This window comes from Oreochromis aureus, linkage group 22, assembly GCF_013358895.1.
Source record: "Oreochromis aureus strain Israel breed Guangdong linkage group 22, ZZ_aureus, whole genome shotgun sequence".
Classification (NCBI taxonomy): Eukaryota; Metazoa; Chordata; class Actinopteri; order Cichliformes; family Cichlidae; genus Oreochromis; species Oreochromis aureus.
The window spans coordinates 26,708,199-26,734,581 of NC_052962.1; the positions used below are offsets into that span (position 1 = coordinate 26,708,199).

General features: G+C 40.0%; 2 protein-coding genes across 2 annotated transcripts; one reads left to right on the forward strand and one right to left on the reverse strand.

The window, feature by feature from the left end:
* Positions 1-1,696: 1,696 nt before the first annotated feature.
* cap1 (CAP, adenylate cyclase-associated protein 1 (yeast)) lies at positions 1,697-16,771 on the forward strand. Its single transcript, XM_031735782.2, has 13 exons — positions 1,697-1,850; positions 7,976-8,080; positions 8,703-8,803; positions 9,363-9,440; positions 9,879-10,022; positions 11,559-11,644; positions 12,177-12,282; positions 12,864-13,047; positions 13,488-13,669; positions 13,791-13,914; positions 14,093-14,175; positions 14,529-14,672; positions 15,541-16,771. The coding sequence occupies exons 2-13, from the start codon at positions 7,978-7,980 to the stop codon at positions 15,622-15,624; spliced, it is 1,419 nt and encodes a 472-aa protein (XP_031591642.2). The 5' UTR covers positions 1,697-1,850; positions 7,976-7,977; the 3' UTR covers positions 15,625-16,771.
* On the reverse strand, positions 15,705-26,359 carry ppt1 (palmitoyl-protein thioesterase 1 (ceroid-lipofuscinosis, neuronal 1, infantile)). Its single transcript, XM_031735781.2, has 10 exons — positions 26,223-26,359; positions 25,427-25,549; positions 23,989-24,098; positions 21,591-21,718; positions 21,337-21,407; positions 20,287-20,389; positions 20,097-20,187; positions 18,997-19,095; positions 18,252-18,323; positions 15,705-17,231 (listed from the first exon to the last, which is right to left on the reverse strand). The coding sequence occupies exons 2-10, from the start codon at positions 25,539-25,541 to the stop codon at positions 17,109-17,111; spliced, it is 912 nt and encodes a 303-aa protein (XP_031591641.1). The 5' UTR covers positions 25,542-25,549; positions 26,223-26,359; the 3' UTR covers positions 15,705-17,108.
* Positions 26,360-26,383: the final 24 nt, after the last annotated feature.

Sequence of the window (26,383 nt, forward strand, 5' to 3'; positions counted from 1 at the left end):
AAAGGGGCTTTCTCTGTCTTTGTATTAGTTGTTTTTCTCCACAGCCTGCACAGTTCAAAGGAAACGCCTTTGTGTGATCTGAGAAAACTTTGTGGGGAAAAAGTTTTGCCTGGAGAAAACTTTTGAGGTGTTTGTTTTGCTCTGAAATGGAGAAGAGTCCTTTTCTGCTTTATCACCTGGTTGGAAAATAATTTAATTTCTTTGTTGCACTTTCATTACATATTATAGGGTCGGTATAACAATTACTTCTCTGATTACAGCGGATCCAAACACCTGTGTATTGTTGGACTGATCCTCTGGTTGGTCTTTACATTTACTTTTATAAACCTGCTGCCCTCGATGGTTTGTCCTTTGCACATTTTGGGAGATAATGGAGTCCTTAAAAGATGATCATCGAGGTCTTCCTTCTCAGTCCTGTTATTCCTCCTCACTGTGGACTGATGTCTGTTTATAACACTTCCTATCACTGGATGGATATTTATTTTTAAGACTAGACAAGTGACATGTAAGATAAATATAAATGTTTAAACAGTTTACATGTGCTTTTAGGTGATCTCTGTGAAAATGTGGCTTCTTTATCGAAATCTTTATTTTGGCCACAAAATAATTAACATTTAAAAAATAAGGTAAATAAGAAGACAGGATAAATATTTGCATGTTTTCAATGTCTCTGCAGTCAAAGTTTTGCTTCTTTTCTCAACTACTCATAAATACAGTGTCTTAAACATGAAATGGGACAAATCATGAATGTGCAGCTGACAAATCTGTGTGATGCTATCATGTCGATATGGACCAAGATCTCTGAGGAATGTTTCCAGTACCTCCAATTTCACATAAATACAGTGTCTTAAACATGGGACCGTAGAGAATTCATATTTATGTTATCATAATGTTTTTTTTCTCTTAAAACACTTACATTTGAGTTAATTCACAGAAGTATGATAGTGGCAGTGATCACCAGCTTTCTTCAGTGAGTGAATGAGTGTGTGGTGCTGATGATCCACAGCCACACTCCAGGAAGGGGGCCTCTCAGGAAACCTGGGAAAGACTCTAAAAGGGTCCAGCTCCAGCAACACTTGTAGTGTAAAGAACAGCTTTATCACTTGACCAAGTAATAATTAATACTTGGCAACACAAGTGTTGTTGGAGGTGGGCCTTTTCAGATTCTCCATCCACCTTGGAAGTAGGTGAAGTGCTAAAAGCATCTTTAGTGACTCCACACGCATAATATGTTTTTGTTTGTTTGAATAAATGTGGGAATAACTAAGGGGGATTATTATATCCCGTTCTGTGTAAAACAAACACTAGATTGTTTGGTTATAAGAAGAAGAACCCTTAGTTGTCGCCCTTATTTGAATCAGTGAAGTAACTTTATTGCTTTTGTGCACATTTACACAGTTGTGTCCATGTTTTCTGTATGTGTGACAGCTTTTTTCCAGTCTGTAAAGTGGGGCAAACATGTCCAGACAAGAAAAAACACCACATGAAATACACAACTCTGCAAATGTTCGGAGGAACTTCTCCTTTAGAGGCGCTGCCCCTTCTGTTATTTTTATGATGTCATATCTCACTGCCTGCAGATATGTTGTTACGAGAGGAAGAAAAGTACTTAGTTCATCTATTTTTTTTCTCCCTCTGTCTCTCTTCGTATATTGCTGCCCTCTGCCTCTCGCACTCCTTATATGGGAAAGGAATTAGTTGCGCGAACAAGGGCGGAAACGTGGCGCGGTGAGCGCTGGGTAAATTCAGCGACATACAGGAAGAAAGAGACGAAGCCCAGTCTGCTCACTGCACACTCCCACAGCAGCGACAACATAAAGGACCGAATCACTGCTCGACCAGTTTAGCAGGTAAGCAGCCGGTGTGCTGTCTTTTTTGGCATTTGCACTGCGGGGTTTGTGAGTCGATTAACGGCTTTCTGCAGAAGCGGAAAATCAAATCTGAGACAAGAGAGAGAGAGCGCACAGCCGCTTCCTCCTTCACCGAGAATCATTCAGAATTTACATCTTGAGATCGGTGTGATGCTAACGCAGCCGGCTAGCCGAGGTTAGCCACAAAAGCTGACGCTCGTCTGACTTAAACCGTTAACATGTCTGCAGCCCTGTAGTCAGCCTTTACGTCTTGCTGTGGTCTCTTATTAAAACTGGAAACTTCTGTTTTTTGTCTTTTTTTTTTTCTTCCCTCCCCTCCTCTGCAGAGTAGTGCAGCATTAACTGACACAGGGAGGGGTGTGTGTGTGTGTGTGTCACAGGAGAGAGAGAGAGAGAGAGAGGGGGAAAAAAATCCAGGAAATAGTCAAACTGACAGCAGACGCTCAACAGCAGGGAGGGGACGTATAAAAACACCACCCCAGCTTTTTAAATATGTGTCGACTTTGAATAAGGGGGTGTAATTAAAAAAGAAGCAGTTTATCTGGGGTTACGTTAGCTAGCTCTGGTTGTCGGCGTTGGTGTTGTACCCCCTTTAAATGATTTCTAAGCGGTGTAACAGCTCTTCAAGACGGATTAACGCTAGTTCCTAATCTGTAACTCTTCAGGACACTATAGCGTTACTTGAGAAAGGTGTTTCTTAACCTGAAGAGCACGAGTACACAATAAAACTCTCTTTTCCCACTCATGTTTAACTGAGGTTTGTGTGGTGGGGCTAAAGTTGTAACGGCTAGCTTTAGCCGGTGATCGCATTATCAGCAGCGGCTTGAGCGCGATTTGGTTGAGCTTTGAGCCCACCGAAGTAGGTCTGTGAGGTCGCCCTGCTTTCCATGTCTGCCACGGTTACAAACCGTGTTTCCCTATGCAAATAGATTTGGAAGAAAAACTAAGGTTGCAAATGCAGGAGTGGACGCTCGCTCCTTTATGTCTGGACGTCTTGCCCCCAGGCAGACACACACACGCTCACACAGGCCTAACTAACCTACTTCACCGCCCCTGCATGCTGATCTGTGCACAACATATCTTCCATATGCACAACAATTGAGGTCGATGAGACCAATTTGACAGGGATATAGTTGTTATCCTGATACAGTAATAGACAGATTTCAGATTTTTAGTTACAAAGGTATTATTCATTAGTACAATACACTAGAAGACTAATGAGAGACTGCCACTCCTCATCTAAAGACTACTTGGAATTTGTAGTCAGACGTTATGATTTTGCATAGACTGGGGTCACTATTTGCAAGTAGACGGGTAGATTCCTTTTAAAATAATTTCCCATAGTGCACTGCGTGGAAATTTACAAAAAGCTAAAGTTGCTGAAGGCAGACATGGGAGCTTTTGGCCACACCTGCTCTTGTTTGTGCAGTGGTTTGTTCTGAAAAACCAGCCCAAAAGGGAATAAAAAGGGGAGTGAATGCACCTGTTGGTTGTTGATGGTACTCATGTGTTTGAGTTTTAATATTTGCATAAGTTGAGACAAAAAAAGAAAGAAACGTAATATGTAAACTACGTGAGGAAGACCACGCTGATTGAGCTTTATGATCACTTTACACCAAATGATTGAGATAAGAGCATGCCACAACTTTACAAAACTCTGTTTTATTGCAGCATCAGTCATTTGTTTGCACTGTTTGAAAGTGGTGCCTTCATACTCCTGGTATGAACTACAAGCTTCTATAATTGTACATGCTACAGATTTAGCTTTAATCTAAGGAAAATAGAACTGAAGGAATGACTCCCTGGCTGCCGTCATGTCTCTGGTTTTGTCTTCGTCTGTAGCGTTTCCTTGGTGGTCAGCACTTGGCCCGAACCTACTCCGCAGCTTTGCTTTGGTGCACATAAAGAAAAATAAGCATTTGAAGTGAAGTAACAGGGCATCCAGTAAACTCAAATGTGCTTTGCTCTGGGATTTGCAATTTGCTAGATATGGATAAAGTTTGTTAGTGTTGGTGTAAACAACAGTTAGCCATCTACAGGGCTGGGTTTGTTTTTTTTTTTTTTTTTTTTTTTCTTCTTCAGCTGTTACACCACTTAGGGGCCGCTCCCTCCCTGTGCTGCAGGTGAGTCATGTCTCATGAGACCAGGAAGTGCTGGACTCTGGTATATGCAGGTATAAATGCTCACTGCTGTGGTGCTAAACAGAATGTGGGTCAAGGGTAGAGAGGGCTTTTGTTTCCTGCTGTGATCTAATTCATCTCAGAGTCTGCTGCACAAATTAATGTGTAACTCTCTGTGAAAGACAGAGGAAAAGGGGAAGTTTAGGTATTGTGTGCTTCTTATTCAGTCTGCTGTAAAAGGAATAAATATTGCAGTCTTTTAAAAATAACTTTATATAATGTCTTGCCACCTCACCTGCTGATAACTCTATTGAATGGATTCATCAAACGGCCTCAGGGTTGATATAATGCTGTACATGACTGCCTCTCCCTGTTAATGATCAGAAATCAAGTCGAAATGCTGTAATTATTTTTAGTGATGCAGTATTTCCCCTTTATTTAACCAGGATGTCTGACTGAGGTAGGAGTCATGCAGACTCAAAGCAATATTAAAACTGCAACAAATGTAACATAAAATACCATACCCACACATGATATACACCCACATAAACCCCCCCAAAATAAGTTGGTTCTTGAGGAAAAAGATCCATGCATCTTGTTCACCATGTTCCTTATGATGGTTTTAAACAAGCTTTTGCATTTTTTTTTTTTTTTTTTTTTTTAAGTTTAAGATGCGAGATAAGAAAATGCTGTTGTTGTCATATCTGTCTGAAATGTCAGCAGATGAACAATCAGCTGTTTGGAAGGAAAAGGGAAGTATACAAAGGTAAACTAAATGACTGCTTTAATGACCATAACTCAAATATCAAAATAGTTACTGATTATTTTGCTGTCGAGTGATGAGTAACTGTGGCTAATTGGAACAGTATTGAACACTTGCAGCCATATTCAACATTGAAATTAGTTTTGAAGCCCATTGATATGACTTCAGAACGCTGCTTCTCAACATGAAGGACTTTACAAGGTGGTCACAGCCAAAAATTTTACATCTCAGTCATTTGATATGTAAAGATTTCACTGAGGAGTGAAAGTGAGATGTTGGCTGCAGCATTATCTTGCTCATTAGTGAGAGTGGTCTGTGTGGATCCATTCAGCGACAGTCAGGTGTAAGGACCCGAGACTGGAGGGGCTCTCAGTGGCCCAGGTAAGGGCAGTGTCAGCTTTCAGCTGCCTCATGTAATGTTAGCCTTTCTCTTCAGGTGTGCGTCTGTATCTGTGAGTACTCCTTTATGTGTTAGACTTGGATTGGAGTCAGTTAATCATGTCTTTTGAATAGTTAAATCAGGAGTATCCGTGTGTGTGTTTTTGCTCCAAAGGTGCTGCTGACCTTAAGTTGTTTTCTTGTGCGATGTACTTGCATGTTTAAAACTCATAGCTGGGATCTCTCTGTAGTAACTCGCAACGATCTACATAGCTTTACGCAGCAAGTTCTGGCCTGCTCTTCCTCTTTTGTTACTCAACCTCAACACTAATAGGTGGATTTTTCTGTGACTTCCTTAAAGCTTGCAAATGTGCACATTTACATCTTTTGGCTCCATTTATTCAAGCAGTCAAGGGTTCTGTCCATGTGGTCGATTCAGGACAAAACCTTCATTATGTTTGTGCAGACGGTTTGATTTCCGACTGAAATTCACTCTGTGCTGTTTCTTAATGGGAGGATTTTATCATTTCCTGACATCATGATAGTAAAGCAGTCATTCCTGTTATACTCCAAAGGTGGAAATGTAGGTGTAGGGTTATCCAGAAAAAATGTGCAAAAGTCACATTTAATTGCGTGATGTCTAAGCATCAGGAAGTGTTTTGACTCTAACGTGTTTTTTGTTGTTGTTGTTTGTTTGTTTGTTTTTTTGTAAAATTAAATATTTAATTAGCTCTCCATTTCAGAGAAAGGAAGACAAATAAAAACAGACAAAACTTAAGTTTACCTTCAGTTGTTTAGCTACATGTGATCACTAATGAAAGGCCAAACTTTTCAGAGTTCTTTCTCTCTGCCAAAGCAAGAGGCGACAATGTAACCCTTGTCATAAAAATGTTGGCCAATCAGAAGCCATCTGGTGGTTGCCAGGGAGTGACTGACCAGTCTTCAGACCTGACTGAAGCTTCAGTATATGTGCAAGTGATCCATGTGAGCCAAAAGCTCAGGCTTTAGAGTACTCTAAATACTCAGTTTTTCCTAATATTGGCTCTTGGTGACATCATTGGCTTCATGGTGTAGTTAACACATTCACCTTATGCACAGATGATCCTGGGTTTGACACCCGGGAGGAGACACAAACCCGACTGTTATACAACATATTTCAAAGAAAAGCTAAACAAAGGTGCTTTACAAGCGACAATAGAAAATATATTCCTTTTTTTAAATTTTTACAGTTCGGTAAGTTACTTTTTTTTTTTAACGTTTAAGCAGGATTTTAAACATAAATCACAGTACTACCGTACACAAACAAAAGTTTAACAGTGTATGGGTGTTGCTTTAGCAGCTGGTGCATTTTGGTGTAGTGTCTCTGTGGATGTCCCCACAGAGCCTCGCGCTCAGGGCTGATGGAATTTACTCCACATGAACCCAAGCAGACTGTCGTGTACTCATGGAAACTTTAACCTGTAGTGTAACCTAGGGGTTAAGAGTAGAGGCTAATCTCTTTATCTAGTACTCCTGTGAAGCTGGTACTGTCTGGTTTTGTAGTAAGTCAGAAAATTCACGATTAGAATTTAAATCTGTTATTGTGGTCATTGAGTAATAGTGGTGTGGAGGGGTATATTATGTTGGGGGTGAGGTCTAATTAATTTGATGGATTTATTTATTAAATGAATAACTAAATGTCAGCACTATGTCAGATGGGGAAGGATCCAGCTGTTTACCGTATGGGGCTGAAATGTTAGTTATGACCTGTAGGAGGTTGTTATGCATGCAAAATGTTGTTAAAGCTTTTAAAGTTTCTGCAAAAGCACCTGTTGGATTAAGTTGTAGGAGAAAAGAAAAGCTTCAAATCATCCGTCACTGATTATATCCTATATTATAATTTTTAATATTGACAATCAGAAACATCAGGGTTTTTTGTTTGTTTTTTTTTCCCACAGTTTCTGGAGAATATTGCTATGAAGGAGCTTAAGAGCGGCAATAGAATAGCCCTTCTATTCTATTGCCGATATTCTATTGCAACATGATCTAAACCTGAAATATGGGACTTGTTGAAGTAAATGCGCACATGTAAACTTGTTTCTGGCACAAAAGACAAATACGGGCAGCATTCAGAGCACTGTTGCTGTTTTAATTTTTTTTTTTTTTTTTTAATTGCAGTAATTTCCTTCACTGCCTGTCCCAGGTGTAATCGAGGCCCCAATTAACTTGAACAGAAAGTTCCTATGAAAACAGTGTTAACAACAACTGTGTAATAAACACAAAGGATTTGGTGGCTCGTTCGGGAAGAAGTGACCTGTAGATGTAAAAAATTCACAAAAAGAAATCGACCTCTTCTAAAGTTTGGTTTAAACAGGCAAACCTTAAATGAGCTCCAGCTCATTAAAAACTTAAAACAACACCAAGAAGCAGAGGATGAGTCAGGCTGTAGAGCCAAATGAAGTCATTATAATATGTTGCATTGTAGTTTTAACACAACAAAAACAGGTTCTGGGATCACAATGCTGAATAAAGTTGTTTTGTTTTTTGTTTTTTTATTTGAAACTGATGAAGGATAAACCGAGTGCCAGTTTAGTGGTTCAGTTAAGTCTATTTCTGTAGTTCTGCACGACTTCACTAATGTAGGTTCAGATCAATGCAACCAAGCACTTCTAAAGAAATGCATCCTCCTGTCTGTTAGTATTGACTAACTGTATATAAATGGGACAGATCCATGATCGTTTTCATCATGATTTCTTTCTTTCCTGTGTTTTAGTCCCTGGGACCTCCCTCCCAATAGTGGTGACCAGTGTGACACAGCGAGCCTTTTTATTAAACACAAAAATGTTGTCCTCTCTTCCTGACAGGTATGGCAGAGTTGGCGAGTCTGGTGCAGCGGCTGGAGGTGGCGGTGGGCCGTCTGGAGGCCATGTCAGGCCCTGGGGGCAGCGCTGGAGGTTCAGATGGAGGAGGTATTACTGTTAAAGAATACACTGAATAATATGTGTAGAGTTCAGTGAGTAAAGTTCGCATTAATACATGAAAATGAATCACTGCGCTGAAGTCAGCTTCTGAGCTCACAAAAGCCACTAGATTATTTTGGCACATACGATGACTGAGTGGGGTCATTTATCACTAAAATGTTCTGATGTTGTTAATTATGGCTTTCAGTCAGTTACTGTTGGCGTTTACAGCTAGGCTTCTGCAGCAGTAGATTTAGCTGGCCTTGGTGTGTTAGCCATGGTTCACTGCAAAACATTGTTGTGCTGTGCATTACTTGGGGAATTTCATGCAGATTAGACAACCCGAGTAGTTGTTAGTAAAGATATCCGTCTCACATTAATGTAATGTGTGTAATTTATCCACCTACAGTTTAGATATTCCGCCTACCTGCTGTTTAAAGTGTTTTCAGTTGTTGTGGCTGAAGTTTGCATTTGTGTATCAAACGTCAGCTCTCTCTAATCTGTTTCCCTAATCTGCCTCAGTGTTTGCTAGATTTGAATCTGAATTGAAATGTCTCCCCCCCCCCCTTCCATTTTTAAAGTCTTTACATTTATGTTTTTTTAATCCCTGTGGTCTTCTTTATCTTTGCAGCTGTATCTGCGTACGTCGAGCGCTTTGATGAGATTGTCAAGGGTCCTCTGGCGGAGTACCTCTCCCTCAGCCAGAAGATAGGGGGCGACGTCCAGAAACATGTAGGTCATGAGTTCAGACATTTACACATTTAAATGAGGCATTGGTTACCAGTCCTACCGGAGCTGAGTTTAATTCTTTCCTAGGAAAGATGATTCCTGAAGGGTTACTTTTAACTGCAGCAGCCATTGTAGAAATATTTACTGGCTACAAGTAAACATTTCTTCTTTCCTTATGAGCACATTGCAGGGTATCTTGGTTTATTGCCTCTACCTGCAGATCAGAGGAGCGAGTGCAGCCTGTGGAAGGACTAACGCAGCCTTTTGTTTGTGCTTCATGCAAAACTCTGCAGGGAATCTCTTAATTGCAGTTGACGCTGCTGCTTTAATCGCTTCTTTTATACAGCATTGTTTTACATTTACAGTGGCATTCCTCATTTTCCAAGTCACGTGGGGGTTTTTTTGTTTGTTTTTGTTTGTTTTTTTTTATTTTCCCCATTGACAAGACTTGAATGTTTCTAAATATGAAGCCCCTTAAAAGCAGTTTCTGTTAAAGTGTTCGTAAAAGATGATTAAAAAATGGCACAATGATAAATTAATGTAACTTTTTTCCCTCTTTTAGGCAGAAATGATGAAGCAGGGGTTTGCCACTGAGAGACTGCTTCTCATCAAAGCCTCCACTTCCCAGAAGCCCTCTGATGTGAGTTAAACACACTCTGTAATTGATCTTTCAGTTGAGCAAGCACGGCATTGATTGATTGGTTTCAACTTTGTGCATTATTTATTGTGTTCGTCTGCAGTTTAAATGGACGAACCCTTTTTTCTTTTTCTTTTTTTCCCCTCTCTGTACAGGTTCTGTGTTGTGATATTTCTGCCTCATTATATTTAGATTTAAAAATCTGCTGTAAAGATTAAATATTCAAGCTCGGCTTAGTTGTGATGGAGAAAGCTTAGCGGGATTATTGGCCTTGTTAATTTGCTTCAGAAGTTGGAGAATTTGAAGAGGTTTTTTTTTTTTTCTTCTTTTTCTTCCTTTTTCTTTTTTCCTCCAGTTGTTACTCAATTCAATACAAATTCTTCAGTTTCAGGTATCTGCTGATATCGAGTGCTAAACTTTTGTCCTTTGTCGTCTCTTCAGGCAGTTTTGACGACTCTCCTGCAGCCCGTGTCCAGCGTGATCCAGCAGGTGCAGGCGTTTCGGGAACAGAACCGCAGCTCGCCGCTGTTCAACCACCTCTCCGCTGTCAGCGAGAGCGTGCCTGCCCTTGGATGGGTCGCCATGGTGAGTGCCCGGGCTGAGAGAGGTTAACGGGAGAGAGGTTAAGAGCTGCAGGGCAACTCTGAGCTGTGTGTGTGTGTGTGTGTGTGTGTGTGTGTGTGTGTGTGTGTGTGTGTGTGTGTGTGTGTGTGTGTGTGTGTGTGTGTGTGTGTGTGTGTGTGTGTGTGTGTGTGTGTGTGTGTGTGTGTGTGTGTGTGTGTGTGTGTGTGTGTGGATAAATGAGTGTATAATGGGCGGAAACAGGCCTTTCTTTGATTCTGTCAACAGTCTCTGATGAGCGACGGTTTCTTGGCTGACATTAAAGCACCAACAACAGAGCTTTGCTGTTACAGTAAATGATTCACTCATTGTTTGCTGTTGTTTTTTGTTTTTTTTGAGACTTATGAATAATGGATCAGATTTTCAGATACACATAATGAATGTCTTCATTCTCTGTCCGCCTACCTCTGTATCTTTAAACTTCTCATTTGCTTTGCAAACCATTTGTGACAGCAATACATATTTCAGAAGAACAGTCATGCTTTTTTCTTTCTTGCTAATGAGAGCTAGACAAGGAAGCTGATTAACTGATTAATACGTCTTTATCTTATTTATTATTTTTAGTCATGTTGAGACTGATTTTTGTGACCTTTGGACAAAGCCTGTTTTTGCAAAGCTTTTGGGTGTAGCTTATGCCAGTGGGATGGATTAGTCTTTAATTAAAGGCTTCACTTGTGGGGAAGCAAAGATTTTCATTTCTCAAAATGTTGAGCTTTAGTTTTATATTTTCCCCTTTCTTCGAACGTACCCGACTCCTCTGCATCCATTTAATCTGACTGTAAAAGACAGACAGGAAAAACCTGGCCCACAGAGTCCTAAATGAAAACAAAACAATAAGAGGCAGGAGGCATGTCAAAGCAAATGACTGCAGTGATTCTCCACTGCTGTTTAAGTTGATTTTAATAATGTTTATTTCATCAAGTGACCTCTATAGTGGTACATGTCAGGTAGCTTGGATCTACCAGCAGTCTAAATGCTGACATGCTTGTGCTTTTAAATTGTTAGCTACAGGTTACAATTAAACTCTTACTAAGTTCAAACTCAGTTATCCAGTGTTTTTTGTTTTTTTTTTTTTAATTTGTTTTCTTTTAACGTTCTCTGTGGACATTTGGACTAAATGGCTTCCCACCCATGATATACGAGATAAGACTGACTCTATTTATCCCAAACTTTGGGGAAGTTCCTGTGTTACAGCAGCCAAAAACATTAAGTACAACCTAGACCAAAATGCTTAAACAAAGTGGACTGGAATGCTCAGTAAAATAAATGCAATATGACAAAACAAACTGGCTCAGTTAGGCAAAAACTACACACAGGGATGGAGCCATTAAATGCTATAAAATGTTCAAATTGAGCTTCTTGTATAGTCTTCAATGTGTAAAAATAAAATGGGAGTAAATAAAATCCACTAAAACATTACACAAAAGGGTAAATATAACACAGCAAATGTGAATGTTTATGTTTTACGAAATGAATCTAAACCTTTTTACTTCGTGTCAGGCTCCCAAACCGGGCCCATACGTTAAGGAGATGCAGGACGCCGCCACGTTCTACACCAACCGTGTGCTGAAGGACTACAAGGACAAGTCAGTAAAACTTCCACTATTAAAGCCTGTTTCCCTCATTGTCCGCAGCAGATGGGCCGTCCAAATTCAGTTTGGATACAAAGCTGCTGGGATTTCTTCCACAGTTTGTTCTTATCATTTTAAACTGTATCATATGTTTTTATTTTTTTTTTATGTTGAAACGACTAATAAACAAAAGGGTCAAAAGAACTTTTAAATGCAGCCAAGCAGTTTGCTCGACCCATCTGTCTTCCATCCTTTTTCAAGTTATGGTACCCCACGGTTTTACTGAGTCAGCACTGCCACATGATACGCTGAAGCATGTTGGTGGCAGACTTCCTGGATTTAAACTAGTAATAAAAGCCTGAAAGTGAGGCAGACTGTTCGTGCTCTCAGCTCGTGTTCACATGTCATACAGCAGGCAGTTAGTTTGCACAATGAGAAAATCTGAAATTAAAAAAAAATAAAGTCGTGTTCTGAGTTTCAAGTAAAGGAAGAATAAACTGCTAGAGCTAAAAAAAAGATGCCATAAAATCACGTGTCGTCTTCACAGGGACAAGGTGCACGTGGACTGGGTGAAAGCCTACATCTCCATCTGGACTGCGTTGCAGCATTACATCAAAGATCACCACACCACCGGACTGACCTGGAGCAAGACTGTGAGTTTCCATCAAAGGAAGGAGGAGGAGAGGGGGAAAAAAAAAAAAAAAAGGAAATTACTGCAACTTTAAACATAAAGAGCAGCTCTCAAGTGATCAAATGCAACCTGAAACATGAATTAACACCTTTACCTTAGGGCCAGGTTTACTAATACGTTGTGCCAGTGCAAAGTGGGTTTTGGCAGTAGAAAAATTGTACTGTCTGTACTTACAGAGTTATAAGGTTGCATGTAAGAGGTGGGAACTCTGAGATATCTGCAGCTTACCCTGTTGCATATGTGTTTCTGGGAGTTCCTTTCTTGTGCTGCCCTTGAGCATGAGCTTTTAGGGTGCAAAACAATCCTGAAACTGAGACTCAGAATAAACTTTAACTTTGCCTTATTTTTGTTTACACACAAACACAGGGAGAAGGTGGTGTAACTGCCCCTGAAATGCAAACAGTCTGGTTTTAAATTGTAGAGGAGACAATTACTCCAGAGTTTGTCTCATGAGTGTGCTCTCCTTTGTCTGCTTTAAAGGCTAAAAGTGTCCTTCATGACCTCCATTCACCCTGCTAACAGTTTTCTTCTCTTCTTCCTCAGGGTGCAGTAGCTTCAGCTGGTGCTGCTCCACGCAGCGCTCCTGCTGGCGGTCCTCCCCCACCACCCCCTGGACCCCCTCCTCCCGCTGACCTGAGCGGACCCGCTGGTGGCAGTGGGGACGCAGGCGCTGATAATCGGAACGCCCTGTTCGCCTCCCTCAACAAGGGCTCTGACATCACCCGGGGTGGGTAGCTACAGCTCCAACCAACAGCAATGAGAGGAGCTGATACTGTTTTTCTGGCCTCAATTTTGAGGATTTGAGTGCAGCAGTTAGAGATACATGAATCAATACAAAAAGGCTTTGGTGAAGTAAATCATGTAAAGGAGTCTCCTCTGGTCCTTCTTTCCGTTTGTAGATTATTACTCTGTGTAAGGAGTAGTAATCTGTATTGATGGACCTCTCTGGACAAATAAGTTGATAGCAGAACGTGGTATGAGGGGCAGACGGTGTATTAAGACGGACCTTTTTATTTCCGTTATAAACTTTTATGCTCATTTACACTTATTAATGTATGGGTTTTATTTATTTTTGTTATCACATAAATTAGATGTGCTTTGGATGAAATAACGCTCCCTCTCTCTTAGACTAACAGTGCGTGTTTCATCTCTCCCTGACCTCTGCAGGCCTAAAGCATGTGTCCGATGACCAGAAGACCCACAAGAACCCCAACCTGAGGAGTCAGGGCGCTCCGGTGCGCTCTGGACCAAAACCATTTGCTTCAAGCGCCACCAGACCTGCTGCATCCGCCACACCAACCCGTACGCTCCCCCCTGTGCTGGAGCTGGAAGGAAAGAAGTGGAAAGTGGTACGTTGAAGGGGCCAAAATGACCAAAATAGATTTTTAAACTTGCTTCTGGCTCAGACAAACTGATCTTTTTTTTTTTCTAATTCTTTTTCTCTATTTTCTTAACATTTGCTCTCTGCAGGAGAACCACGAGGACGCTCAGAACCTGGTGATCAGCGACACTGAGCTGAAGCAAGTGGTTTATGCTTTCAAGTGTAACAAGAGCACCCTGCAGGTCAAGGGCAAAATCAACTCCATTACTTTAGGTAAGAAAGGAAACTCGCTCCTCAGAAACACACGTCGAGGGCTCTCGTATTGCCCCTGATATAACGCCCAAACATTTATTTACATTTGCCGACACAGCCGCCATAAGTGAATAAAAGGCAGAATAATGAGCTCAGTGCTTAGAAGATTCTCTTAAATATACTTATTTTTCTCTGACAGACAACTGTAAGAAAATGGGCCTGGTGTTTGATGACGTCGTGGGCATCGTGGAGATCATTAACTGCAAGGATGTCAAGGTCCAGGTGTGTACACGATTTTTTTGTTTTTGTTTCTTTGTTTCTTTTCTCTGGGTTTGTTGCATTTCATGAGATCACTGAATGATTTTTGCTGCCCCGTCACTCTTCAGCTCTTTGTAGTTTCTATGCTGAGGATTTATACATTTTTCATGAACTCTGTTTATTATTCATGTAGTTAAATATTGGAAACTGCAAGCTGCTCAGTTTTTGGCAGCTTCCCTGTCAGCTGGGTGCAGTGTTGGGCTTGAGGAGATTTGTAGAAGCTGATTGTAGATCGGCGTAGTGTATCATCTTCCTGATAAAGTTCCTGGCTTTTAGCCAAAGGGTCTAATGTTTATTTTTCCCTTTTTTGTTTCCAGGTTATGGGGAAGGTCCCAACTATCTCCATCAACAAGACAGATGGCTGCCACGTTTATCTGAGCCAGGACTCTCTGAAGTGTGAGATCATCAGCGCCAAGAGCTCAGAGATGAACGTGCTGGTACCCAACAAAGACGGAGAGTTTGTGAGTATCTCTGATTTCATTTGTTTGGCAGAGGAAGTTTAACCTGACACAAACAGGACCTCACCTGACTGTGATAAGCAGCCTTACTGCTTCTGGTATTTTTGGCTTTGTAAATGCTGTCATCACTAAGTTTTCACTGCTGCTGCTTTTATTTAATCCTTATTTCAACCAGAAAGTCAATTGAGATTAACATCTGTTTCTCAAGGAAGACCTGGACAAGTAGGCACGTACCTCAAATTTAACAATCAAATATACTATGAAAATGAAGTGAAAGAAGTCAATCGAATAATACAAATACAAGGAGCAGCAAGTCTTTATGAGAGCTCTGAACTCTCCGGGGGAGACAAACACATTCAGCCTCGTTAGGTACTTGTTAGTGTCTGTGAGGCAAGCACCCATCAATTATGAATTTGTCTGTAAAAGGTCTTGGATAAAAGTCCAGCCTTGCAGAAGTTTGAAGTCAAAGTCGTTAACATGCAAACGGTCACATTGGTCTGGCGAGTAGTGTGCATTTGATCTTTTGAGCTGCTTTGAGCTTCACATGCTCGGCATGTTTAATTAGACCATGAAGTGTTCCTTGAACTGTGCATCTTTGGGTGTGGCGAGCAGGTTTGTGGCGTAGTTGCTTTTAGGATGTTTGTTAAATAATGAGAACATGATGGAGGTTAAAAACAGGGGGGCAAAGCTCTTCCATCCTTGTTTTAGTGCTGCTAGGAACTTTTGACCAGAACCAGAATAGCCCATTTATCGAGTCTTCATCCTGAGCCAAGCTGATCAGCTGCTGACTATAAACGATAAGAATTCAAAGCTGGTCCTGAAAAAGCTTGTTTGATCTGACAAAAACCCTCTGTGTGTCTCTCCCTTTCAGACGGAGATCCCTGTACCCGAGCAGTTCAAGACCGTCTGGGACGGCAGTAAGCTCGTCACCACAGCAACAGAGATCGCCGGATAAACTGGGGCAGCACATTAAAACGGCCGCCCCTCCTCAACGCCATCCCCACCCGTCTATTTTAATTTTTTTTTTTTTTGCAGAGTCCTATCTGACTGATCGACAACCCCACCAGCTAACTCTCACACTGTACACTGAGATTCAGACCTTTCCCCTCCTTCTTTATCAGCCAATCACAGCTTAAACTGTTCCTTCTGTAAGCCAATTAGAGGGCTGCTTGCCTTATTTGGAGCAGATCCTCCAGCCAATCAGCAGGGAGCAGCTTGTCATTCAAATTAGGGTTTCCCTGCAAGCACTTGAAAAGATTTGAGTTTTGCCAACAGCTGGGAAGCTCTGTATGCATTTTTATTTTATTTTTTTAAATTTATCTGGATGATGCTGAGCTAAATTTAGAATAGGCAATGTTGATTCCTCTGCAGCCAATCAGGCTCATTTCTTTCCCTTCTTCCTGGTCAGCTGGGGGGCTGGCATGTTTAAGTTGTGGCCTCAAGGTTTCTGTTCCATTATATGCAATTCACTGGTGAAGCACTTGTCAAAAAAAAGCCCTTTTTAAAGAGGATAAAGGCATCCATATCATCTCCACTGATGATGACTGCAACCATGAGACTCGTAGTGGATAATGATGTAAAACAAGTTCTCTGAGCACATAAAACCAGAGTAAAAACAAGCTGTGCAAAACCATTCTCTCTTACATCATTTTTAAAGCATAAAACCATCTAGATGATGATGATTGAACGGTTTAAAGTAAGTTTTCACTTAAATCTACACAGGACATTCCTGAATGAAAGGAAAAAAAACATTCCATGTTAGGAGGCATTTAAGAAAAGTGTGTGATAAAGAGCAAAGCGATGTTTGAACTTAGTGGAAGTGAATTTTAAAAAGTAAAGGAAAACAGACTGGAGTAAGTGATTGGAAACACCTGCTGTAATCACCTGTACAGATATGAATAGTCTTTGAATATCAGTCTGACCAACAGCATCCTGCTCCTTCTCATGTCTGCAGCTCTTGTAGCTGTGGAGCTCTTCGCTGAATTTTCTTTTGTCTCTTGTTTTTGTTTACCTCTTTAATTTCTCTTTTTTGGGGGGGTCCAAACTCAGAAATCTGCTCATTAGTACTGGAGACATCATTAAAAATGTTGCAATAAATCAAATATTTGGGTGTCTTTATTTTATTGATGTTTTATTTGTACAGAAGCATTATTTCACAGTTAAAAGATCCAAATGAGGCAAAAAAAAAAAAAAAAGTGGCTTAAAAAACCCTGTAAAACCTGCCAACAATGATGAATAGTGTTTGACCTCATCAGTAACACATGTGACTGCTAAAATTATGATGGCATCACAAGACGGATTAAAAGCCAACATGCTGGAAATGATCAGTGCAAAAAGAGTGAATGATGCTAAGCTTGAGCTTCCTGTTAAACTGGCGTTATATTGCTCTTGACTTCGACTGCAGCTACAGCAATCTGAGACTATCAGTATGGAGCTGCTTTAGTGTAAATAAGGCAGCAGGTTGGCTTTGAACCACTCTTCTTTGAACTGGAGGTGGTCTCCTTCGGTGGCCAGAAAAACCAGCTTCCCTGCTTTGTCCATCGCCGCCAGACCCAAACGATCCTGCACACACACAGGGTTTGTTTCACAGCCGGCATGCGCAACAAAGTTTGATTAAACTGCTGAAAAACATTTGCTGATGGAAAACTGAACTAAGATATATCCTGCTACATGCAGAACCATCGTAAGGTGGTTAAGGCAAAATGAAAAAAAAAAAAAAAAAAATGCTTCTGAATTTTTGGTAAGGCATAAAAAGCAGAGATCTATACTTATCGAGGTAATCCTAAGTGTTACAAAGGTGGTTCATTTCCATTGCCATGGTAACTTATGTTGCAGCTAACCTGCTCCAGGCCTTCCTTGTACTACAAAGCAAGTTCACCATACCCAGTTAGGCTCAGTGCTCGCCTCCACTCGATAAGTCAACCCAGGGTTTATAATCTAGCTATAAGCACGTTCATAAAAAAATATTTAGCTTTAGTTATTCTTCTTGAGTTAGTGACTAAAATGCTCCAAAAGTACAATTATCTGTTATGTTTCTGTGAGTCATAAATAAATTGACTTGACAATCTGAGATCAAATAATGAATAAAAACAGGGTTAGTCTGTGCGCAGACTTACAGTATAAATATTTCCTGTTCTGGAATCTCACATTAATGCCTACAGAACAATAAAAGTGTAAAATTGTAACCAACAGGGGAAAAAAATTATGAAGGAATAAAGTTGCTCCTTAAAAAAAAAAAAATCTATATTGTTGTAAATGCTCCAGTTTAGCAATATTAAACAGCTAAAAGGCTAAAACGGTACATGTCATCAGCACATTTACGTAAAGCACACATTTTCCGTGTGTCTGATTGGCAGATGCTGCACACCAGCACTTTCATGTAAACACATAAATATACTCAAATACAGACTGAGACCGCGGTTTGACAAGTAAATCTGATTACCACCTTCTTGTGACCGCTTAGCCTTTACATTCACAGGAAACACTGGATAATAAAGTATTTCGGTGTGGTTGTGGTATCCACAGGTTAAACTGCTCACACCGTCAGCTCTCTTCCCTCATCACAGAACTTGAAGTGATTACCTCCTTGTAGAGAACGCTCTCCTGTAGAGTCTCGGTCTCTTTGGCTTGGCCAGTTTTCAGGAAGCCGAACCACTGCGAGAAGAATCGGGACAAGACTGTGACTGGTCTTTATTCAGCAGTTTTAACCTTGGGCTTTAAAAAAGTATTTTTTGAAACTGACTTGTGCAGAATTTAGCTAAATCTTTGGCCATCAGGGGACAGAATTTTACCAGCGTGTATGCTGGGATGATTTCAGTTAAGTCACAGGTGTCGAACTCCAGGCCTCGAGGGCCGGTGTCCTGCGGGTTTTAGATGTGTCCTTGATCCAACACAGCGGATTTAAATTGCTAAATTACCTCCTCAACATGTTTTGTAATTCTCCAGAGGCTGGTAATGAATTAATCATTTGATTCAGGTGTGTTGACCCAGGGTGATATCTAAAACCTGCAGGACACCGGCCCTCGAGGCCTGGAGTTCGACACCCCTGATAAGTGCTACTGCTCTTTCCTTACAAGGTGTTTCACCAGACCACTGGTATTGTACTTAGATGGTTAAATAAAGGTTGCACTGACTCACTGCACCATCTTGTGGTGTAAACTGGTATTACATGAATGTACAGGCTGACGCCAGTTCATTCAACTTTAGCTTACATCTCTTCAACACATTACTCAGACACTTTGAATAAGAAGTTGCTGAAGTTTTTTCTTCACATTGTGTTTTTAGTTCTGTTAATTTTTAAAATAACTACATGCATTATGTTTGGTACCTCAGTATCCACAGGATCCACCACAGAGTCCTGCAGGAACTTGACCATGACGAACTTCTCTAGCTGCTGAAGATTCTTCTTGTAAGTCTCGTTCACCGCCTTTAGTAGAAAACAAATACATTTTTCAGCAAACAGAAAAAGAACTTTGCAGATGTGCACCAATATTTAAAAAAATCAATCAGATTCAGGAATTATATAAATAAAATTAAATGTCTCCTTGTGTGGCTTTCTCTACCTCAAACAATTCCAGGCTAGTCCTTTAAAAATGAATTAGCACCCTGCTCTAATAAAGAACCATTAGAGAGTTTAAAGGACATGATTAACGTGAATAAATCATTTCCTTGTGTGTCATAGCTCAGCATGAAGAGAACCAGATGAGGGTTACCAAATTGTGAAACAGCTCTTTAGCTGGTTTTTATTAAGCAATTATTCAGAAGTTGATTGATTTATGGATTGGCAGAGTTAACCCTGGAGGTCAGTTTGTAGCCACACAGTCTAATCTGATCCTATTAATGGAAGGTTAAGCTCTCGATCTAAACAGCAGTTTACGTCAGTGGGCAAACTTCAGTTTCACGCTGATGGCACGACACACTTTCTTCTTTCTGGACGTGTTGACACACTGGAGCAGACTGTTAAGCACTAATAGGGTGTAATCTCATTGTCTTTTAATTAATACCTTTCACTGGACTTAAGCATCTTATACAGTAGCAGCAGCGGTCTTCCTTCTGTGTTGCCTTCTGTTTTTTTCACTTGTTTATGGTTTTAATGGAAAATAAAGAAATCTAAAAGTGTATAAAGATGTGTTGTATGTTGAGAACATTTCATGGTTATAGCTCATCTTTGAGACTACAATAAATAATTTATTAACCATTAACTAAACTCCTTAGGCACCAAAGTCCACTTCTATAGTTATTCAAAGCTGCATCTCTTTGTCTCCATCAGCAGATGGCAGAGACGGAGTAGATTCAGCCCTCCAGCTGCCGATAAACACCGAGATGCTGGAAAAAACGCAATCTCCTTTTTGTTTTCCTAACGCAGTTACTGTCTACACTACTGCGACCTCCTTATCCTGATTAAAGGGCTGTTCTGGCGCTACTGACCCGCTCTTGATTGATGTCGGCCAGGAAGCGGCTGTACTTCTTGTAGAGATCATCGTTCAAAGGGTCATGCCAGTACTGGGCCTGCACCAGGCTGATAACCACAAACACACAAACGACTCGTCACGAGATACTTGACATGACTTAACAGGAACAACAGGCACAACAGGCTGATGCAAGACGGAAAACTTACTGCTTTTGAAACCAGCCCAAGTAAGCTTCCTTATTCAGAGCTTCACGAATCATGTCACAGATTTTAGAGCTCTCTCCAGGACATCTGGGCAGCCCGTACACACCTGAGGATTCGAAAAACACACAGGGTTAGATGCCAGCTTGTTTGGAAGCTGTCAGGAATTAGTAGGCAGCATAGAAAACTATCAGGAAATAACCTGGACCATTCACTCCCATAGCTCCCTGGTCTGGCTCACATAGCACTTGAGGCTTTTACTAAGTCTCCAGTGGGAGACTGAGCTGTTTACATCTTTACATAGAGGCCTGAATGTGTCTCATTTGAGGAGAGTTCTGTTTTCAAAGATCACCTGTGATGTGTAAATAGAGCACAACAGAATAACAAGTCTGACGTCAAAGAGAAGGAGCTACAGAGTCAGGTTAAACTTTTATGTGCAGCTGATTTAATGACAATAGACTGAGTTTTATTTTACAAGTTAACTACATCATAAAAGAGCTTTTAGTTTTGTTTTCAATTTAACTTTCTTTGCAACTACTGAGGTCAGATCTGAAAGCAAAAATACTGACGGCCACCAGTGCTACCCCTTCAGCCTCCTGGTAGATGCACTTATCAAATAATTTTGAACATAGTAGGTAAGTTCCTTCGTTAGTTGTTGTCCGACCTTGACATTTATGTGAGGGTCACTGAGATTTAAAGTGTCCAAGATTTTCAGTTGATACACCTGTGGTATCAATTTGAAAATCCTACGTCAACTCGTTCTCTAGTTATCATGTTCACACCGCCTGCCCACTTGGCGGGGTGACAGCAAAACCTCATTTTTGGCTGAGGGGTAAAAAAAACCCCTAAACACTACTTTTACCTTTGCATCAGAATTTATCTGGTTTACTTAAAATGTAAAAAATGTCACTAAACTGTGTATGTCAAGTGCCTCTTAGAAAGTCCCCCATACAAGAAAATGTACTATAAGCTTAGAATATGATTCGAGCACATGGTTTATTTTACTGTCAGCTCTGCTCACAGGGAAGTGAGCTAAAGTTATCATTATAGTGTCACCTTGGTGCTGACCGCCAACAGAGATCAGGTTTTTCATTGGTGGAGAGGGACAGCGCTGAGCCACAGCTCTCCTGCGAACAGAGGAACCGGGACAAAGAGTCAGAGCGAGCTTCCTCATTTCAGTCAGGAGACAAAAACTACGAGCAGGAAACGTGCCGAGGCCTGAGAGTTAGGTTTTTTTCAAACACACAAAGCTTCCAATTTCTCTCACATAACACGTAAGAAAACCAGAGTCCAGAACAGGAGTTACATACAGAAATTGCGCCCCCTGGGAGAAGCCCATCGCATTGTATCCTCCCTTCAACTTGGGGTCCTGAGCCAGCTGATTGCACACCATGGACACCTGCTCATTCACATCTGAGAAAAACCCATTTTCTGTGTCCTGCAGGAGGAAAAACATGAAAAGTTCAAATCACAAGTGACAGATTAAAAGAAGAAAACGAGCAGAGAGATAAAGTTACGGCGTCACCACGGATCAAAGCCGTACCCGTGCAGGTTTGGTATAAATATTAACACAGAGGAGTCACACAGTGAAGCTGCAACGGAGCCATTTTTCTGATGTAACTTATGTCACCACTCCTGCAAATACCACTGAATAGGAGCCGACACACGTCGTGTGGAAAGCTGCGGTGGGACTGTTAAAGAAAAAAAAAAGGCGTTCTTTATTAAACATGTCATATATTCACTTTTACTCTGTGTGTTTCTGTGAGAGGAAGAGTGGCCCTGAGTCATCTTCTGAAGGTAGTGAAGTAATGCCACATCTTAATAGGATGACAGCGATTTTTTTAGCTGTGCAACAGCATTACAGGAAGTTTGATCTACGCGTCCAGTCTGTACAACAGCTTCAGCGTCTTTAAAAGGTACAGGAACTAAGTAATCTTTTGAAGTTTTTTAATTAAAAAAAAATAAAATCCATTATCATAAATTTAGAATGAGTCTATTAAAAATACACAGGAGTGGGCGCTGGTTTGTGGAAGCTGCTGTGTTGCCTCACCTTGTAGAGACTGACACATATAATAGAGGGTGAGATGAACATCGCCTTACAAGTTACTTTTTATCTAAAGATCACAAATAGTTCTTTCAAACTATTTATGACCATTTAACATTGCATGTATATTTTCATTGTCTCTTTCTACTATGTCAGTTTCCTCCTCCACCGCTGCATTTTCACTTCATCATCTTAAATCTCATCTCACTGTAGCCAAGGCTCAAACACATGAAAATGAACACAAACATGTTTATTTATTCCTAATATTTTCACAGTTACTTATCGTCACCAGATTAAACATGTAACCCTCCCATTGCTGGACAGTGAGCCAGCTAAACAACAAGAGCTGGTTTTAAGCTAACGTTACGCCAGCTAACGTTAAGCTAGAGTGTCCTTAAAAAATTAAATTAAATTAAAATCTTTAAAAAATATATTGCATTTTTCCTCTGATAAACAACTTGACATTGTCACATCATATTAGTGTCCGAGACATTAAAAACATTAGGTAAACTTCAAAGAGAGTTTAACTAATGCCAGCTAATAGCAACAAATGCCAGGTAACAGCACTTAAGAGAGGCTAACAGCAGCTAATAGCAGCAAAAACAGCAGCACTTACTGACAGAAAAGTTCAGCATATCCTCAACAACTCATCTTTGTATTGCTGTCAGTGGACAGAAGTGGGCTTCACTGACTCACTGACTCACTGACTCGTATCGGACTCCTTTTACAAAGTTTTACAGAATCCTCCAGTAGGAAATAGTAAATACATATGGACATCCAGTATATTGCTAAGGTAAAGTAAAGACTAACAGCCTGCAGTCACTGTGAATGATGCACTTCAATTGGGAAGGATAAGAAAGCTGAATTCTACAGTCTGCTATATATTAAATCTTGTGGTGAGATTTCATACACTCTACCTTTAATGCCATTTAAATTTTTACTTTTATACTATTAATGTTCCACTAGTTGCAGAGATGAGGGGAAAATTTTGCTTTTTAAAAATGGCACTTTTCAAAAATGTGTGAGTCTTTATAACTTCTTAAGTACAGAGCAGAAAAACAGAAAACACATTCAAGCTCTGTTAAAACTGCAACGAATCTCTCTACCACTGCCACAATCTAAAGCTAAATTATTGTTTGTTTTTTTTATCAAAAAGAAATATTCTTTATTGAGCTCTGAGCATTAATGTAATGAGAAATAGCATTTTTTCCAGGCACAAAGCTGCATAATTTAATGTTTATGATGTAGAATTAAAAAAGCAAGGATCAGTATTTCATCTGTTTCCTGATGATTCACTGGATCATTTTGGTTGCATGCTCATATTAAATTAAACCTTCCAATAATGAAATCAGACATCTATCCTTTCTATTCGTGACTCTGTAATACAGTCATCTCTGTCCAAAAACCTTCTGTTTATGAGGGGCAGCCAATCAGAAGGAAGTTGTCCTTATATAGGGAGGAGCTAAACTATCTTGTTTCAAAGAGATGCATTGAGGTAAAAATAAGGATTATTTTAAACAACACAAACGTAGAGCCCAAGAATATACATTTACACCTGAAAATTCCTTGAACTGTTCTAACATTACCATGTGACTAATGCAAAGACCATTTTCTTCACAGAAAATATTTTCACTTTTATAAATGTCTTTACAGTGTGAGGTTACCTCCACTATGTTTTTTCCAATCATCACTGAGAGCACGTAAACTCCTGGGATCTCCTGCTCAATCATTTTCTTTATATAGCCCATGCTCAAAGGGTTGCAACACGAGTCACCTGATGAGGAAAATACAAATAAACAAAAGCCTTATCGTCCAACTTTATTGAAGGATATCAGGCATATCCACAGTATTTTAATGGCTTATTTTAAATACATATAAATCAGATAGAGGCTCAGTGCAGAGCACAGTCTTATTTGGTTCAAGCTCTAAAATCTTCTGTACTCTGAGTTAGAGGTAGTGTCTTTTTTTGCCTGAGGAAGAAGAGAAAGTGCTTTTTTTTCACTTCCTCAGGTGAGATTTCTCCATCTAGTATAGGGTTTAATGAGCAGCCTATCAGTTTTAAGCACACTCCTCATCTCTCACATTACAGCTCGGGTTTTAATCTCACTGCAGTATTGCTGTAAACATGTGGCTTTCACTTTCATCAGCAGGAAGTGACGTGAATCGATGAATCACATGTTACCAAGGCAAGTTATTAAAGTGTGCACTGAATAGTGGGGGTAAAGGCATCACAGTTAACTTTTTTTTGTACTGTTCTAGATTATTTTGTGTAAAACACAACACAATCCCAATGACTACACATCTGTGGATGCATCTTCTAAAAAACAAACAAACAAACCAAAAAACTGGCTTAATTATCACATCAGAGATTTTAAAGATCCTTTTCATGGCAAGTTTACATAAAAAATGCAAATTATTCAGTTCTATTTACATATTGTGAAAAATGAGCTGAAGATTAAATATGCATCTCAGTTTAAACATAATACAGAAACTATGTACAGTTAGGTGAGCTTTTTCAATCTTAAAGCTTCTTAAGCCAAAATAAAAGAGGAACACTGGATGTTTCATGGTTTCACAAATCAATCTGGTTGTGATTTTATCCACAATAAAATTTATTTTCGTTCATAGTTTTGATTAAACAACTTGCAGTATTCGAATTGAAAAACTGAATTAGAAAACAAATGACACGATTTGATAATGAAAATATTAAACACCCACACTACCGATATGTCATTGTAATACTAGTCAATTCCACGGAAATTATTCAATTAATAATTAATTATTCAATTAGTCACTCTGAGTATCTGCACCAGTGACAGCAGTATGAGTGAAGAGGATGCTGATTTTGGATCGCATGGGCCTCTGCAAACCAGACCTTTAACAGTCAGCAACCCCTTATATATGTCTCTGGAACTTAAAACACTCTGCAGCAGCTCATAAGCTGGGGTAATGTGTGTTTATGGTTACTATGAATACTGGTTTGTAGTGTGGTTTCAGAAAGGTGGCTTACGCTTAATTTTTTTTCTGTGAAGACTATAAAGGTGCCATTTTTAATATTGTTTTCAATATATCCCTACAGAAACACAGAACGGAGTCACTTACCCATCCCATGCCAGAGCACTAGTGGTACGGTCCCATTGTCGGAGTCATGAATTGGGCTGGAGGTAACAAGCAGCACTGGCGCAGCCAGGAGAAAACACAAAAGGATGGCTGCCATTCTGAGTCCTGACACATGGAAACAAAATGAACTAGTTTTTCCTATTTTATCAACATCCAAGAAATAACAGACCCCTGGAATCTCTCAGCAATATGAATTTATTAATGTTATGTCTCTATATAAGCAATATTTGCTGTTATTCAGTTAAATGCTGTATACTTCTATTTATTACAAATCCCCTTTGTCATTTAACCTTTTTTTTTCTAAACTCCTGTCTGTCATGGTTGCTAATTGCACTGGACCATGTTTGTCAAAAGATATCTGCTGTATGTTTGTATACAGTCAGTGGTCCTTGCATGTGACTGAATATCAAATAAATGGGAAAGTACAATAAAATGTTCGACAGGAAATCATCCCTGTGCTTCCTAGTATCTCCAAAGCTTCCAGTTTATTAGAGCTGGTCATCCCGGGTATATTTATATCTGTATTAGAAACTCAGCTCACGTTAAGTGTGTCAATGAATCATCCTCATGTCACTTCGAACAAGCTAACTACAAACGAAAGAGCACATGATCTACATCAAACGCATACTTATTACGTACATTTTGGAATATGTAGTAGCGCATTAGTGCTGTACCAAAGGTTTAAATCTACGCAACGTTTTCTTTAAAAAATGTATGTAAATATACTTAGATTAAATAAAATATAAGATGCCCAAAATTCCCCCAAAACACTACTCACCGCTTCCGTATCCTTACTGTTTGTCTGTTGGACTGCTTGTCACATGATAATGTTTGGAGCGTGTAGCCAATCACGTAAAAGGGGAGGAATTGAAAAGCTAAAGGGGGCGGAATGTCCAAGTTACGTTCAAGTTAGCCTTTTTTGAGTCATTTCTTATCCAT